Here is a 13,068-nt window from a genome sequence, read left to right on the forward strand (position 1 = left end):
CAAATTAATATACCACACAAATATTAAATTATACCAAATGCTATAATTAGAATATAAAACAGTACTACATTGAAAATAGACCATAGAGTACAAAATATACCGGACTGCCAGTCAAAGCTACTAAGGCCCGGAGTAAATTGGCGTTTTTCCCCATGCAAAAGTATTTCTTAAATAAATTCCACATTTTATATCTGATCGCAACCAAATTTTCAAGAATCATGAAGGCTTTACTTATTATTGTATTGTATGTACCATGTACCAAAATCGCGACTCAAGCTTCAATTACGCTTGTTTTTGATGTTTCTCGTTTTGATGGTGCGGGGAGTGGGCGTGATAAAAATTGCAAACAATCTTGATCTGACAAGTGCTGTCCAAAATTATAGATCTATCTCTTATAGTCTCTGAGATCTATGTAGGTGTTCATACGGACAGGCAGACAAACATTGCTAAATTATCTCAGCTGTACATGTATGTATATGGCATATCATTTGTATCATGAGAATTGAATGTCTCATTCGACATTAGAGATTGCCTATGGGGCATATCAACATTAATAATAATAATAATAAATTATCTTTTACTTTTAAAATAGCAAAAATACTTGCCTTACCATTTTAAAATAGTCACGCCTGACGAGAAAATAGCTAAATTGGCACAACTGATTGAATCAAAATATTCAGAAAGCAGTGAAGTATAAAACATCCAGCTGGGTTGCTGGGTCACTGTGCTTCGTTTGGAAATGCAGAAAGCTAGATTGAGCTTTTTTGAGCGCCAACATTCGAAATGCATCAAAGTTTACTATTATTGATTTATTATTAATTATATACAGAAACATATACAATTATTTCTAGCTACACTTAATAAATTAAACTATGGTAAAAATGACAGACCCATTCGCACATTGGCAACGTCTCTCCCACATTAACTGGGTGGTAAAATGCCCAAAGCTCTTAAACACAACTTGGCCGCATTGAGCTTGGCCTCCTTTTTGTTGTTACAATTCTGCGTTGGGGTATACGTCTGACCATTGACCTCCACCGAGAAGAGAAAGAGGCGACTGTGTGAAGGACCCGAGTCCTCTTTCAGCATATACTGTGGCGCCGGCCATTTGTTCTTCGATGTCAGTTCGTTGAGCACACACACCGGATGCTTGTCCTGAGCCGTAAGTGCGGCCTGCGCAATATTGACGGCACTTGTGTTCTTTGTTCCCCGTGGACCCGCCTGGCGTGGTGGCTGCTGCTTGATATCCTCGCGCGACACCAAACCTCGTTTGTCCAGCTTAACGGTCAGTTGCAGTGGCTGCAGCGAGCCAGTCTTTGTGCGACCCAAGCCTTCGCCCGGCTTCCAGCCCATCTTCTGCAACAGCGTCATACCCATACCGCCTGTCACGGGCTTCGCTGACGTCAGCTGATCCCGACGCACCCACAGCTGTGGTCCACTGTTCAGCTCATGGACTTTCATCACCTGGGCGCCAGTGCTACCCGTGAACTGACCTGGCAGATGCTTCGACGATGCCCACGATGTCATGTCCCGCTGCGCGTTAAACATCATTTTGAGCGCTTCCGAGTCCGTTGGATTATCCTGCAATGTAAATTTTGTTAGTATTGTAACTATTAATTACTCGATAAGAATTACCTGAAGTCGTCTTATGGCACTTAAGCGCTGCGTGATTATGCTGGATACATCCATGCTGGGCGCCATGCTCTGCGGGAAGATAGAAGGACTGGGCTGCGGCGGCGGAGGCAATGCTGCCGATGGTATTGGCACTTCAGGCACAAATTTCTGCATTGCCGGCGGCTTTGGAGGCGGCGGCACTGAAAGGATTGGCGGCGCGGTTGTCGCTGGAACGGCTGGTGCAGCAGCAGGCACTAGGGCAGGAGTAGGCACGGGTAACGACGCTGGTAATTGCAGTGGTATGTTGCCGGGCGAACCATTCGTGTCATTCACATCCGCAGGCATATTGGCGGGCTTAAAGGCGGGCTCCTGTTGCTCCTGCTGTGGTATCGATTTGGCAAACACATTGCGCTGCACCTCCTTAAACATACTGGTAGCCTGCTTGGCGGGAGGGAGTGCCGGCAATGGTTGCACTGGTTCCTTTTCCACCGGCACCCAGGTTTCGTTCATGCGATGCACTTGACCCGACGACACGGGAAACTGCATGGTTATGGCCTTGGTCTGATCCTCGCGCCGCATCGACGGCACAATGGGTGTCGAGTTGCGTATGTGCATCACAATGGGTTCGCGCTCCTTTAGTTGAAAGGGGTGGTGGAAGGCCTTCGCATTACCATTCTTGTCCACATCCGAGTCCTCGTCAGAGCTAAGATCGGACAGCATTTCTCCATTGGAGATCTTCTTGCAAAAGTCTGTTAGATCTTGCACCGTTCGTCCGCCGTAGCGCATTTTCAGCAGCACCTTGTCCTTTACCTCCGGCGTCATTTCAGCCACGCCCGCCATGTTACCGCACTTAAACATGCTGATGGCATTGCGGCGCGCAATCTCCAATAAACGCTTCTTATCGATGCCCAGGTCCCGGGATCTCGAACGAGATCGCGAACGAGACCGCGTGCGATGCCGAGAGTTACCCTGGTATCTGGAGTTGGAGGTAGTGTTGCGCTTGCTGTCGCCTCCGGATTCCTGTTTCACTTCGCCGTAGAAGCGCCGACGTCCGTTCGCCTTCTCTCGCAGATAAGTTTCCTCGTCGGACAGTGAGAGTTCGTCAGACTGGCGTCGTTCGGTTTTGATTTTTGTGGCTCTTCCATTGCCATCCTTAGCATGTGTCCGACTGCCGTCTTGGTAGCCATTGTAAAAGCTATTGTGTCCTCTTTCGCGATCCCTTTCCCGCTCTCGATCCCTCTCCCGTTCTCGCTCCCTCTCCCGATCTCGCTCCCGTTCCCGCTCTCTGTCGCGTTCTCTTTCTCTCTCTCTCTCCCGCTCCCTATCGCGTTCCCTCTCCCGTTCCGCCGTGCCTTGCTCGTGATGCAATGCTTCCTTCTTGGCCGGCACTGCTGATATGTCCGCATCCGATAGAGCATGCCGCTTTCGCGACTCCGGCTTCTCCTTATTCTCAGCCTTGACTATTGTTGTTGGCACTGCGAGACGTTCCTTGGACTTCTCTCGATCCTTGTCCTTGTGTTTGTCCTTGCTGTCTTTGTGCTTATGCTTGTGCTTTTTCCGTTTGCTCTTATGCTTATTATGCCTACTTTCAGGGGATGCCCCATCGTCGTCGGAACATTCTCCATCTGATTTAATGGACTTGCCACGCGATTTTTTCCTTTTTTCCTTTTTCACTTTCTTGTGTTTCTTTAGCAGGTTCTTGTCGTCCAGTAGCACTTGGGGTGGCGCCGCATTAAAAACACCAAAGAGCTCGGCGAGAATTTCATTGGACGTTTTTACAGGTGCCACTTGCTTTTTATCGTCCTGCGACGAATCGTTGCTGTTGTTGCTAGCATCGCTATCGGTGGCATCTACCGTTGGCGTTGGAGTTGTACTCTCCGACTTAATTTTGGAATTTAATGCACGCAGCTTTGCCTCGATCTCAATGTCAATCTTCTCACGTTTCACCGTAACAGTGTTGCCTCCTTTTGTTGCAACAACAGCAGCCGCCGTTTCTGCCGGAATGGTGGACTCGGTCTTTTCAGTCATTTCCACAGCTGCACAGTGGCTCGATGGCAGCAAATGTTGAATTGCACACGCATCCAAATTGTTTGCAATTAATTTATATTATGAATTTCTATATGTATACAAATAATAAATTTTTGCACGCCTAAACCAATCGATAGCAAAGAATTATAAATGTGGCTCATACCTAATAGTGATGGCACAACATTGATAAATTTGGGCAGTACGTATATAATTGAGTTGGCATCCCTAGGTTATTGGGAAGCGCAGCCAACTTTAGTCACGTCGCTGTCACGAATTGCAATTTTTATAACAAAAAGAAAGAAAAAGGTTCAATCTTTATTTGATTGGCCTGTAAGGTGTTCGTCAGGTTATCAATCCGTGTGCAATTGGCTGGATATGTAAGTGAAAAACGTTTGCAACCTATTGGAAGAGCGATACAAAGTTTATACATCTGTAATTTGCACATTATTAATCGCCATTTATTTTTTTCGCCTGGTGGTTCTGCCCTCTTCTCTGCTGTTGCCTGCTACTTCTGCTGGCTGGCTGTCATTGTCATCGTGCTACCCATGTAATTGTATTGGTTCTCTTCGACTTCGATGTCTGAACTGCACGAACACGAATGAAACTACGATTATTATTGCCTGCCTGTCTTTTGTGTTGTGTGTGCGCATATAAAAACGTGTAGCGTATAAAGTGGATAACGAAAAAATAACGCGATTCTCTTAATTAAAAGAAATATTCAAGTAGGCGCAAATATTTCACTTTTGTTTGGAGGTTATTGCTTGAGATAAATACACACACAGACACAACAAAAACAGTGAAAATGACTTCGCTGGACGCAAACCGTTTGCAAAACTTTAAAAACAAAGGCAAGGATCAAGATGTAAGTATTGCCATTTATTTTTTTACTATTCGTAAATTATATAAACGAATAATATTTGTAGGAGATGCGTCGTCGTCGCAACGAAGTCACTGTTGAACTTCGCAAAAACAAACGCGACGAAACCATTTTAAAGAGACGCAATGTACCCAACATGGATTCGAACACAGATGAGGATGACCAGTTGCCCAACTCCATCAATTTGAAGAAACTTGCCTTGGCTGCCGCGGATCCCTCGAAGCCAGAGCAACAGTTGGCCGCAGTGCAAGCGGCACGTAAACTGCTGTCGTCTGATAAGAATCCACCCATCAATGATCTGATCAACAGCGACATATTGCCCATACTGGTTGAGTGTCTGAAACAACATAATCACACAATGCTGCAATTCGAGGCTGCTTGGGCATTGACCAACATTGCCTCTGGAACTTCCGATCAAACCAATCAGGTGAGCAAGACACCACTTTTTTTTTAGAAAAAAACATCATTAACCATTTGCAATCTTTCTATTTATTTTGCAGGTGGTTGCCGCTGGTGCTGTGCCGCTCTTCCTTCAACTGCTGAACTCACCCGCTCCAAATGTCTGCGAACAAGCCGTCTGGGCTCTGGGCAACATTATTGGAGACGGTCCGCTTTTGCGTGACTATGTCATCAAATATGGTGTAGTGCAGCCATTGCTGTCGTTCATTAAACCCGATATACCCATATCGTTCTTGCGCAACGTCACCTGGGTGATTGTCAATCTGTGCCGAAACAAGGATCCGCCACCACCAGCAGATACCATACATGAAATCCTGCCCGCACTCAATGTGCTGATCCATCACACTGACACAAACATTTTGGTCGACACCGTTTGGGCCATCAGCTATTTAACCGATGGTGGCAACGATCAAATCCAAATGGTCATCGATAGCGGTGTCGTTCCCAAGCTGATACCACTCCTGGGCAACAGTGAGGTGAAGGTACAGACGGCAGCATTGCGCGCTGTTGGCAATATTGTAACCGGCTCAGATGAACAGACACAGGTCGTACTCAATTACGATGCATTGTCCTATTTCCCGGCGCTGTTGTCGCATCCCAAGGAGAAAATACGCAAGGAGGCCGTTTGGTTCCTTTCAAACATCACCGCCGGCAATGAGTCGCAGGTGCAGGCTGTCATCAACGTCGGTCTGTTGCCCAAGATAATCGATAATCTGACCAAGGGCGAATTCCAAACACAGAAGGAAGCCGCATGGGCCATCAGCAATTTAACCATTAGCGGTAGACCAGAACAAGTGTTTACACTGATCAAGGAGGGTGTCATTCCGCCTTTCTGCGGTTTGCTTTCGTGCCAGGACACACAAGTGATCAACGTAAGTGCGAAAGCAAATCATGATGAATAAAACCATTAATTAATCGAATTCTTCTTTGTTTGCAGGTTGTGCTCGATGGTCTCAATAATATGCTCAAAGTGGCCGCATCTCATGTGGAGGAGGTTGCCAACATCATTGAGGAATGCGAGGGCCTGGCTAAAATTGAACGCTTGCAGAGCCACGAGAATGTGGAAATCTACAAATTGGCATACGAAATTATTGAAAAATACTTCACAGAGGTAATGCCTATTACAAGAATTATGCACATTTTTCTAAAAATTTAAATTTTTTTGTTTATATAACAGGGCGAACAATCTAATCTGGCACCAACTTCCGATGGCACAGAATATAATTTTGATCCGAATACTGACAAATTACCAATGAACTCGTTCAACTTTTAACGTAATGGATGAGGAGTAACCAATCCAGCAGCAGCGTACACATCTGAAATGTGTATAACAATGATTGCAACAATAGCATAGCAATAAGATTTCGAGCGATACTCTGTGCCCATCAACCATCAAAAGCAACTCTCTGACAGCAAAAAAACAAAAAAGAAAAGAAAATATGCACATTCTCTATATGACAGCTTGGTTATATATACAATACAATAACAAAACAAACAAACGACACTACATTACACTATACAAATTCATTGCAGCAGTTAATTACATTTTTAATTTCTGTGTATAGTAAATTTATAATCGTTCATTCAATCTACATAATGCTTTATGTATTTGCTAAATGTAAATCAAAACCAATTATTTTGTTGAACGATAAAAAAAGAAAAGCATGTTGGAATTTAAACAGCTCTTTTATAGTTATTTATATTTTCAATTTAATCAATTTATTTACCTTTTCAACACAGATATGTAGGTCTTTCAAACTAAGTAAATATTTCTTTAAATAAAAAAAACAAAACAAAAAGAAACGGGCTGCAAAGGTGTTAACGAAAATGCTGCAGTTGCAAACAAAATGTGCTAAAACAACAGCAAAGAAAACACACAGGAATGAAAAAATTGTAGAACTATTTGATTTGTAATGAAAATAATTTTAATATGTACGCCTTTGATTTGTAATGGAAATTACATATACATTTCTAACATGATAACGATAAAACACGGCAGACTATGTGGTTTTTATTTACATTTACTAGAAATTCAATGGTAATCACCCAAGCAAGGTGTGGGTCTGGGCAATCTGGAAATAACAACAAAATCGATGGAAGAAAAACACTTGTGTTCAGTAGAACTGGGGGCGATAATAAATATAATCAAGTTACAGATGATCAAACATATGAATATACATAAATTCATATGTATGTATGTAGTTGCTAGTGCGCAATAGCCATTTCAAAACTTAAAATATGTATATTTTGCTTCACTGTGCTCTTTAAACAGTGTTATGCTTTGCATATGTCTGAATCACACTGTATATACATTTTTTATTTTGATTGAGGTTGCGGCACATATACATACATAATGCATACTTATACAAATGTACATATTTTTATGTATATATAGAGAGTAATCTGTGTGAATGAAGCATTTTAGGGTGGACCTTCTTAATAGTTTGACAAGTATCGATAATCATGAACCGAAAATTATCCGACAATGAAATCTGTTATCGATAAGTTGTCTCAATAATAATAATAATAATATTAACCGACATAGAATAACTAATGCCAATGCAAGAAATGTATATTATTATTGTAATATTGTTTAAAAATAATTTAAATATTTCATTTCACATTGACTGTATGAATTCCTGCAGCTGAACGTGACGAAACGAGCAGAAAAATTGCAGTTTGGCAAATTCTTCGTGCCTGGTGCTTGAGTTGGTAAAAAACCATTTAATAAAAATATCAATGTTATTAATTAATCTGTACTGCAATTCGCTAAGCTCACAGCAAATATTCGTCTGCAGGAAACTACAATTTATTAGTAATCTAATCATTAGACTAGTAACAGAATCAATCGCTATATATATTGAAAGATATTAATATTAAATCACTACTGGAAAATATAGATACCCAAAGTCATTGAAATGCAATAATAATACAAAAAAAGTTAGTCCTCAAAAACTCGATTTCAAATTTTTAGACAAAGCCTGTATTATACGAGCTATTCGATTTTATATAATCGAAAGAAAAGTGTATAGAATACGAATTTTTCGCAGTGCAGATCGGACCGAATAAGTGGCGGCTGTCAAGATTGTAAACATACACATACATACACATAATGGGAGAGAGCACGTGTTAGGGTATTTTATAGTCTGAATTAATTATTTAATTTGAAAAGTGGAATTGCTGATTATCGTGTATTAACCGACTCACACTTATACAAATAAGTGCAGTAGGCAAATATGTGACCAGACTGTCGCGTGATGCACGAAGAGAGAGAGAGAGAGAACAGATCGAGAATGAGAGAGAGAGACACTTGCAGTTGCAGTTGAATGTTTATTTTTAGAGTATGCAGTGCATACTATGCACCTACAACATGCATAATGCTAATGTGAGTGTGTTTAAATGCGTATTTATCTGCTTCCGTCAACATTGCGGTGCGGAAATTGGCACAGACAAAAACTAGTTGCAGCGACGACGGCCAAGGTCAAGGACGTTGCATTTCCTTCCATATGCAGCGAGCGAAAAGTGAACTGAAATGCGTTTATCTCGAGATTTTATTTATTTAAAAATGTTGATGCTGGCATCAAAACGAGTTTTTTTCGCTAGAATGTTAGAAAGTCCGAAAGTCGCATGTAATAGCGTCGACAGCTGATTTTCTGTGTGTATATATGAGAATACTCATGCATGTGTGTATCTATGAGTTTGGCTCTCGCGAACCCTCAAATTCAACCACACACACACACATGTAAAGCACCACTACTCAGAGCGCCAGCAACGACGTTAATGAACTCAATGCTATTGTTGTTCGTTCACACTCATATTCGCCTCGCGCCGTCGAAATCAGTTTACTCACCGCTGCGAGCCAACAGTACGAACAGTACGGGTGAAACTGTCTGTCCATACGCTAGTCACAACAGCAGCATTAGTAGCAGCTGAGTGAATTCTTTTTCGCTTTAATTCCGCATATTTCGCACAACAACAAACAGAACGAAAACATAATGTCGTCAACAGCCGTTCAGCCGCCTCCATCTGCTCCACCACCGCCACCACCATCAGCTGGTGCTTCCGCTGGAAAGGGCATCCACTCAAAGGTGTACAATGGCATCATTGGCGTTTGTGACAAATTTGTGCCAGCTAAAATGCGACCACTTTGGTTGCATCCTGCAGGTGGGCATCAATCAAATATTCTTATTGTGATGAACATAAAATAAACAATGTGATATGTTTTGCTAGGTCCAAAGACGATATTCTTCTGGGCGCCAATCTTTAAATGGGTAAGTTACCAGACAGCCCATTACATAATCTGTAGTCTGCAGCTGCGCTGATATAAAGAAATTTAAATGGCAATAATATAACTCGAAATCATCCGTGTGAAAATGTCGCTGTGTTGTATGCGATTAAGTTGTATACGTATTGCCTTTTATTATTATATTATTTGTTTATGTTAGTCCAATAACGTGTTGGGGCTGTTTTCGGCTGTCTAGAAAGTTAGCTTAGCGATAATTGCACATTTGTGTTTATGTATGTATGTATGTATGTGTTCTTATCCGCTGCTATATGGGGCAGAAGAGTATTATAATTTTGTGCCGACGGGAAATGTATAAAAAATGTAGAACATATGTATATTCTTGATCAGGAACAGCAGACGATGTGATATAGCCTCCTTTAGAAATCACAATTACAAGGTTAGAGTGTTTAGTTTCAGTACACAATTAAATGTCGTTAATATAAAGAATTTCTGAAAATTTAGTAAGACTGAAATAGTAAATTTAGAAGTTATCAAAAGAAATACAATTCTACATACCATATTAGAATTCCAGATTTAATAGATCCGTTATTTTTAACAGAATCTTTAGATTACACATACTGTGAAAAACAGTTTTAGACGCTCAGTTAGCTACATAAAGTGTTCTTTAAACATAGGGTATTTCGCATTCGAGCACTGTGATGCTTTCTTACTTGTTGATTAGAGCGCGCGTGTGTCTGAGAGTGGTTGAATATATTTTGCACGCGTCATATAATTATGATAACATATGCTGGCTGTCGATTGAATCTCAACTGATAGTGGAAACTTTTATATTCATTACTTTTTTTAGGGTCTGGTTGTGGCCGGCCTCAGCGATTTAGCACGTCCTGCGGACACGATCTCAGTATCAGCTTGTGGTGCATTAGCTGCCACTGGAATTATCTGGTCCCGTTACTCGCTGGTTATTATACCCAAGAATTACAGTTTGTTTGCCGTCAATCTGTTTGTGGGCTTGACACAATTGGTGCAACTTGGCCGCGCCTATAACTACCAATTGGAGAAGGAGAAGTTGCAGAAAGAAGAGGAGAAAAAGCCAGCTGTGACTGCATAAAATTCTATGCATATTGCATACTGATGATGATAATTCAATTTTGGACACGCACATAACGCAACGCATATCATCCACATTGCGTTTTATATTGATTGAGTTGTGTTTAATTTAAGACAAGAAATCACAGTTTTTTGGTGGTTATTTGTTGCCTTAAGAATAACGTGATTCATATTCCTTAAGTTGTAATTGTTGGAGGCTTCGAGTATATATTTTATTTACACGTAGCATTATTGGACTTTAGATGATTTTTGTCAACAAATAAAAAAACAAACAAATACATTTCTTAAGACTGTAGAAATAAATGACCAAAAAAAGACATCGTTTTTTGGATTTAAATTTCTTTGTTTCGCGCTTGCTTTCAACATCGACTATTTTCGATAGAAAACGATTACACTTGCATAATAACAGGGTGATACAGGTCGTGGTCATTCAATACAAACAAAAATATACAGAAACATAAGCTAACGACAAGATGGACGTAGTCAGGCTAACACCAAACAGTATACATATATTTTGTGAGGTATTTAATGTTATTTATTTATTTGTGTTATCGGTATTTATATATCGTTATCGATGCGGTCAGGTTGTTGTATGGAGGGTGGCAAAAATCGGGCAACAGCTGTTTAGCAGTAATAAAAAATATTTGCAGTAAATTGAAAATTAATTGTAAAACCTTATAACTAGTTGATAAAGTAGCCTTAATTATGAATTTAATAAGTGGTATTAAACTGTACATCGAAAAGATGTGCACCGAGTCTGGGCCCGGCATGAAAATCATATTGCTTGACAAGGAGACGGTAAGCAGAATGAAATTGGAGCTGCGTGGTCAGTTTTTCTATGTGCTTATGAAAATATGCAATTTTACAGACAAGCATAATTTCAATGGCATTTAGTCAGTCGGATATGTTGCAACGTGAAGTCTACCTGTTCGAACGTATAGATTCTGGACGTTCCAACGAGCGGCTAAAATACCTCAAGTGCATTGTTTTTATACGCCCCACAAAGCAAAACATTCAACTGCTTGCAAATGAGCTTCGTAACCCCAAATATAGCGCTTATTTTATATGTAAGTAGTACAACTATGTATAAGTAAAACGTCTAATATTGTTGCCCAGATTTTAGTAATATTATACCACGCACCGACATCAAGTACTTGGCCGAATGCGATGAGTCAGAATCCGTGCGAGAGGTGAAGGAATTATATGCGGACTATTTGTGTGTAAATCCCAATTTGTTTTCCCTAAACATTCCTGACTGCATGATGAATCTGAACTGGCTGCCAGACGCTTTGACACACAGCATGCAGGGAATTACAGCGGTCCTGCTGTCGCTGAAACTCAATCCGGTCATACGCTATCGAGCTGGCTCTCAAGTGGCTCAGCTGCTAGCCAAAATGATTTACGATCAAACCACAAAGGAGTCATCGCTGTTCGACTTTCGTGGCAACGTGGACGGAGCTGCACCGCCTTTGCTGCTGTTGCTGGATAGGCGAGATGATCCAGTCACTCCATTGTTGCATCAATGGTCGTACCAGGCCATGGTGCATGAACTGCTGCAGATACGTAACAATCGCGTCGACTTATCCGATCGCCCCAGCGTGCCCAAGGAATTCAAGGAGCTGGTGCTGTCGGGCGATCAGGACGAGTTCTATGGCAACAACATGTATGCGAATTACGGTGAAATTGGTTCAACCATTAAACAGCTGATGGAGGAATTTCAGCGCAAGGCGAATGATCATAAGAAAGTCGAGAGCATTGCCGACATGAAGAACTTTATTGAATCATATCCACAGTTTAAGAAAATGTCTGGCACCGTCCAGAAACATTTGTGTGTAATGGGCGAATTGTCCAGCATTTCGAACAAACGCAACCTGTTCGAGGTGTCCGAGCTGGAGCAGGAGATTGCCTGCAAAGCAGATCACACAGCGCAATTGCAGCGTATCAAGAAACTCATTGCGGACGAGCGTGTGAGCATCGATGACGCTATCAAATTGGTGGCCTTGTATGCTCTACGCTATGAGCGACATGCCAACTGCGACACCTCTTCGCTGCTGCAGATCATTAAGAGCCGGGGCGGAAATACACAAATTGTGCCAGCTCTTATTGAGTACGCGGGCACGCATGTGCGACAAGGTGACCTCTTCAACATGGTGCGCATCACGGATGCCGTCAAATTGACGCGTATTCTGATCAAAGGCCTCAAGGGCGTCGAGAACGTTTTTACGCAGCATACGCCACTGCTTAAGGAAACTCTTGAAGATGTATTCAAAGGTCGCGAATTGGATCCCATGTATCCGGCCATCAATTCGGAACTTGTGCCATTTCGTCGGCCACCGCAGGAAGTCGTCGTATTTATCATTGGCGGCACCACCTATGAGGAAGCGTTGACTGTGCATCAGCTGAACAATGCGGGCTACAAAGTGATATTGGGCGGCACAACCATACACAATTCCCAGAGCTTTATCAGCGAAGTGCTGTCGGCCACAAGTGGCACCCAATTTAAACATACCAAATCCATGCTTAAGTACTGCTCCCCTGATAACCTTTAAAGAGCCATAGCCAGGCACATTCCTAAATACTATAAAATAAAACAGAAAATAAAAGAAATACTGCTATTGTTAACTATTTATGTACGTACATATTTATGTGTAGTCTAATCCATGTAATGTATTATTGTATTTATCCTTTGCAAACTATTGTTATATCTACTATACTATGTGTATCATCTTTTACAAAA

At 41.5% G+C, this 13,068-nt stretch overlaps 4 protein-coding genes across 4 annotated transcripts; 3 read left to right on the plus strand and 1 right to left on the minus strand.

Annotated features, from left to right (window-relative positions):
* Positions 1 to 794: 794 nt before the first annotated feature.
* Positions 795 to 3,781, minus strand: LOC133835807 (protein Son). Its single transcript, XM_062265887.1, has 2 exons — positions 1,636 to 3,781; positions 795 to 1,581 (listed from the first exon to the last, which is right to left on the minus strand). Exons 1-2 carry the CDS (start codon positions 3,640 to 3,642, stop codon positions 922 to 924), a joined length of 2,667 nt encoding a protein of 888 aa, XP_062121871.1. The 5' UTR covers positions 3,643 to 3,781; the 3' UTR covers positions 795 to 921.
* An 89-nt stretch (positions 3,782 to 3,870) lies between these two features.
* Positions 3,871 to 6,806, plus strand: LOC133835808 (importin subunit alpha-4). The gene is made up of 6 exons (XM_062265888.1): positions 3,871 to 4,019; positions 4,307 to 4,504; positions 4,566 to 4,946; positions 5,020 to 5,850; positions 5,916 to 6,089; positions 6,156 to 6,806. The coding sequence occupies exons 2-6, from the start codon at positions 4,445 to 4,447 to the stop codon at positions 6,249 to 6,251; spliced, it is 1,542 nt and encodes a 513-aa protein (XP_062121872.1). The 5' UTR covers positions 3,871 to 4,019; positions 4,307 to 4,444; the 3' UTR covers positions 6,252 to 6,806.
* Positions 6,807 to 8,818: 2,012 nt separating this feature from the next.
* On the plus strand, positions 8,819 to 10,611 carry LOC133836080 (mitochondrial pyruvate carrier 2). Its single transcript, XM_062266377.1, has 3 exons — positions 8,819 to 9,142; positions 9,209 to 9,249; positions 10,072 to 10,611. Exons 1-3 carry the CDS (start codon positions 8,974 to 8,976, stop codon positions 10,330 to 10,332), a joined length of 471 nt encoding a protein of 156 aa, XP_062122361.1. The 5' UTR covers positions 8,819 to 8,973; the 3' UTR covers positions 10,333 to 10,611.
* Positions 10,612 to 10,906: 295 nt separating this feature from the next.
* LOC133836077 (vacuolar protein sorting-associated protein 45) lies at positions 10,907 to 12,957 on the plus strand. Its single transcript, XM_062266371.1, has 3 exons — positions 10,907 to 11,129; positions 11,200 to 11,398; positions 11,448 to 12,957. Exons 1-3 carry the CDS (start codon positions 11,037 to 11,039, stop codon positions 12,878 to 12,880), a joined length of 1,725 nt encoding a protein of 574 aa, XP_062122355.1. The 5' UTR covers positions 10,907 to 11,036; the 3' UTR covers positions 12,881 to 12,957.
* Positions 12,958 to 13,068: the final 111 nt, after the last annotated feature.

Source organism: Drosophila sulfurigaster, chromosome 2R, assembly GCF_023558435.1.
Source record: "Drosophila sulfurigaster albostrigata strain 15112-1811.04 chromosome 2R, ASM2355843v2, whole genome shotgun sequence".
Lineage (NCBI taxonomy): Eukaryota > Metazoa > Arthropoda > Insecta > Diptera > Drosophilidae > Drosophila > Drosophila sulfurigaster.

Bases quoted from the DNA above. Each gene is read 5' to 3' on its own strand.
- LOC133835807 (XM_062265887.1), bottom strand. From the start codon at position 3,642: ATGACTGAAAAGACCGAGTCCACCATTCCGGCAGAAACGGCGGCTGCT. The intron at 1,582-1,635 runs GTAATTCTTATC...TTTACATTGCAG, and splicing joins GTGCCATAAGACGACTTCAG to GATAATCCAACGGACTCGGA.
- LOC133836077 (XM_062266371.1), top strand. From the start codon at position 11,037: ATGAATTTAATAAGTGGTATTAAACTGTACATCGAAAAGATGTGCACC. The intron at 11,130-11,199 runs GTAAGCAGAATG...GCAATTTTACAG, and splicing joins TATTGCTTGACAAGGAGACG to ACAAGCATAATTTCAATGGC. The intron at 11,399-11,447 runs GTAAGTAGTACA...ATTGTTGCCCAG, and splicing joins ATATAGCGCTTATTTTATAT to ATTTTAGTAATATTATACCA.
- LOC133835808 (XM_062265888.1), top strand. From the start codon at position 4,445: ATGACTTCGCTGGACGCAAACCGTTTGCAAAACTTTAAAAACAAAGGC. The intron at 4,947-5,019 runs GTGAGCAAGACA...TTTATTTTGCAG, and splicing joins CTTCCGATCAAACCAATCAG to GTGGTTGCCGCTGGTGCTGT. The intron at 5,851-5,915 runs GTAAGTGCGAAA...CTTTGTTTGCAG, and splicing joins AGGACACACAAGTGATCAAC to GTTGTGCTCGATGGTCTCAA.
- LOC133836080 (XM_062266377.1), top strand. From the start codon at position 8,974: ATGTCGTCAACAGCCGTTCAGCCGCCTCCATCTGCTCCACCACCGCCA. The intron at 9,143-9,208 runs GTGGGCATCAAT...ATGTTTTGCTAG, and splicing joins ACTTTGGTTGCATCCTGCAG to GTCCAAAGACGATATTCTTC. The intron at 9,250-10,071 runs GTAAGTTACCAG...TACTTTTTTTAG, and splicing joins GGGCGCCAATCTTTAAATGG to GGTCTGGTTGTGGCCGGCCT.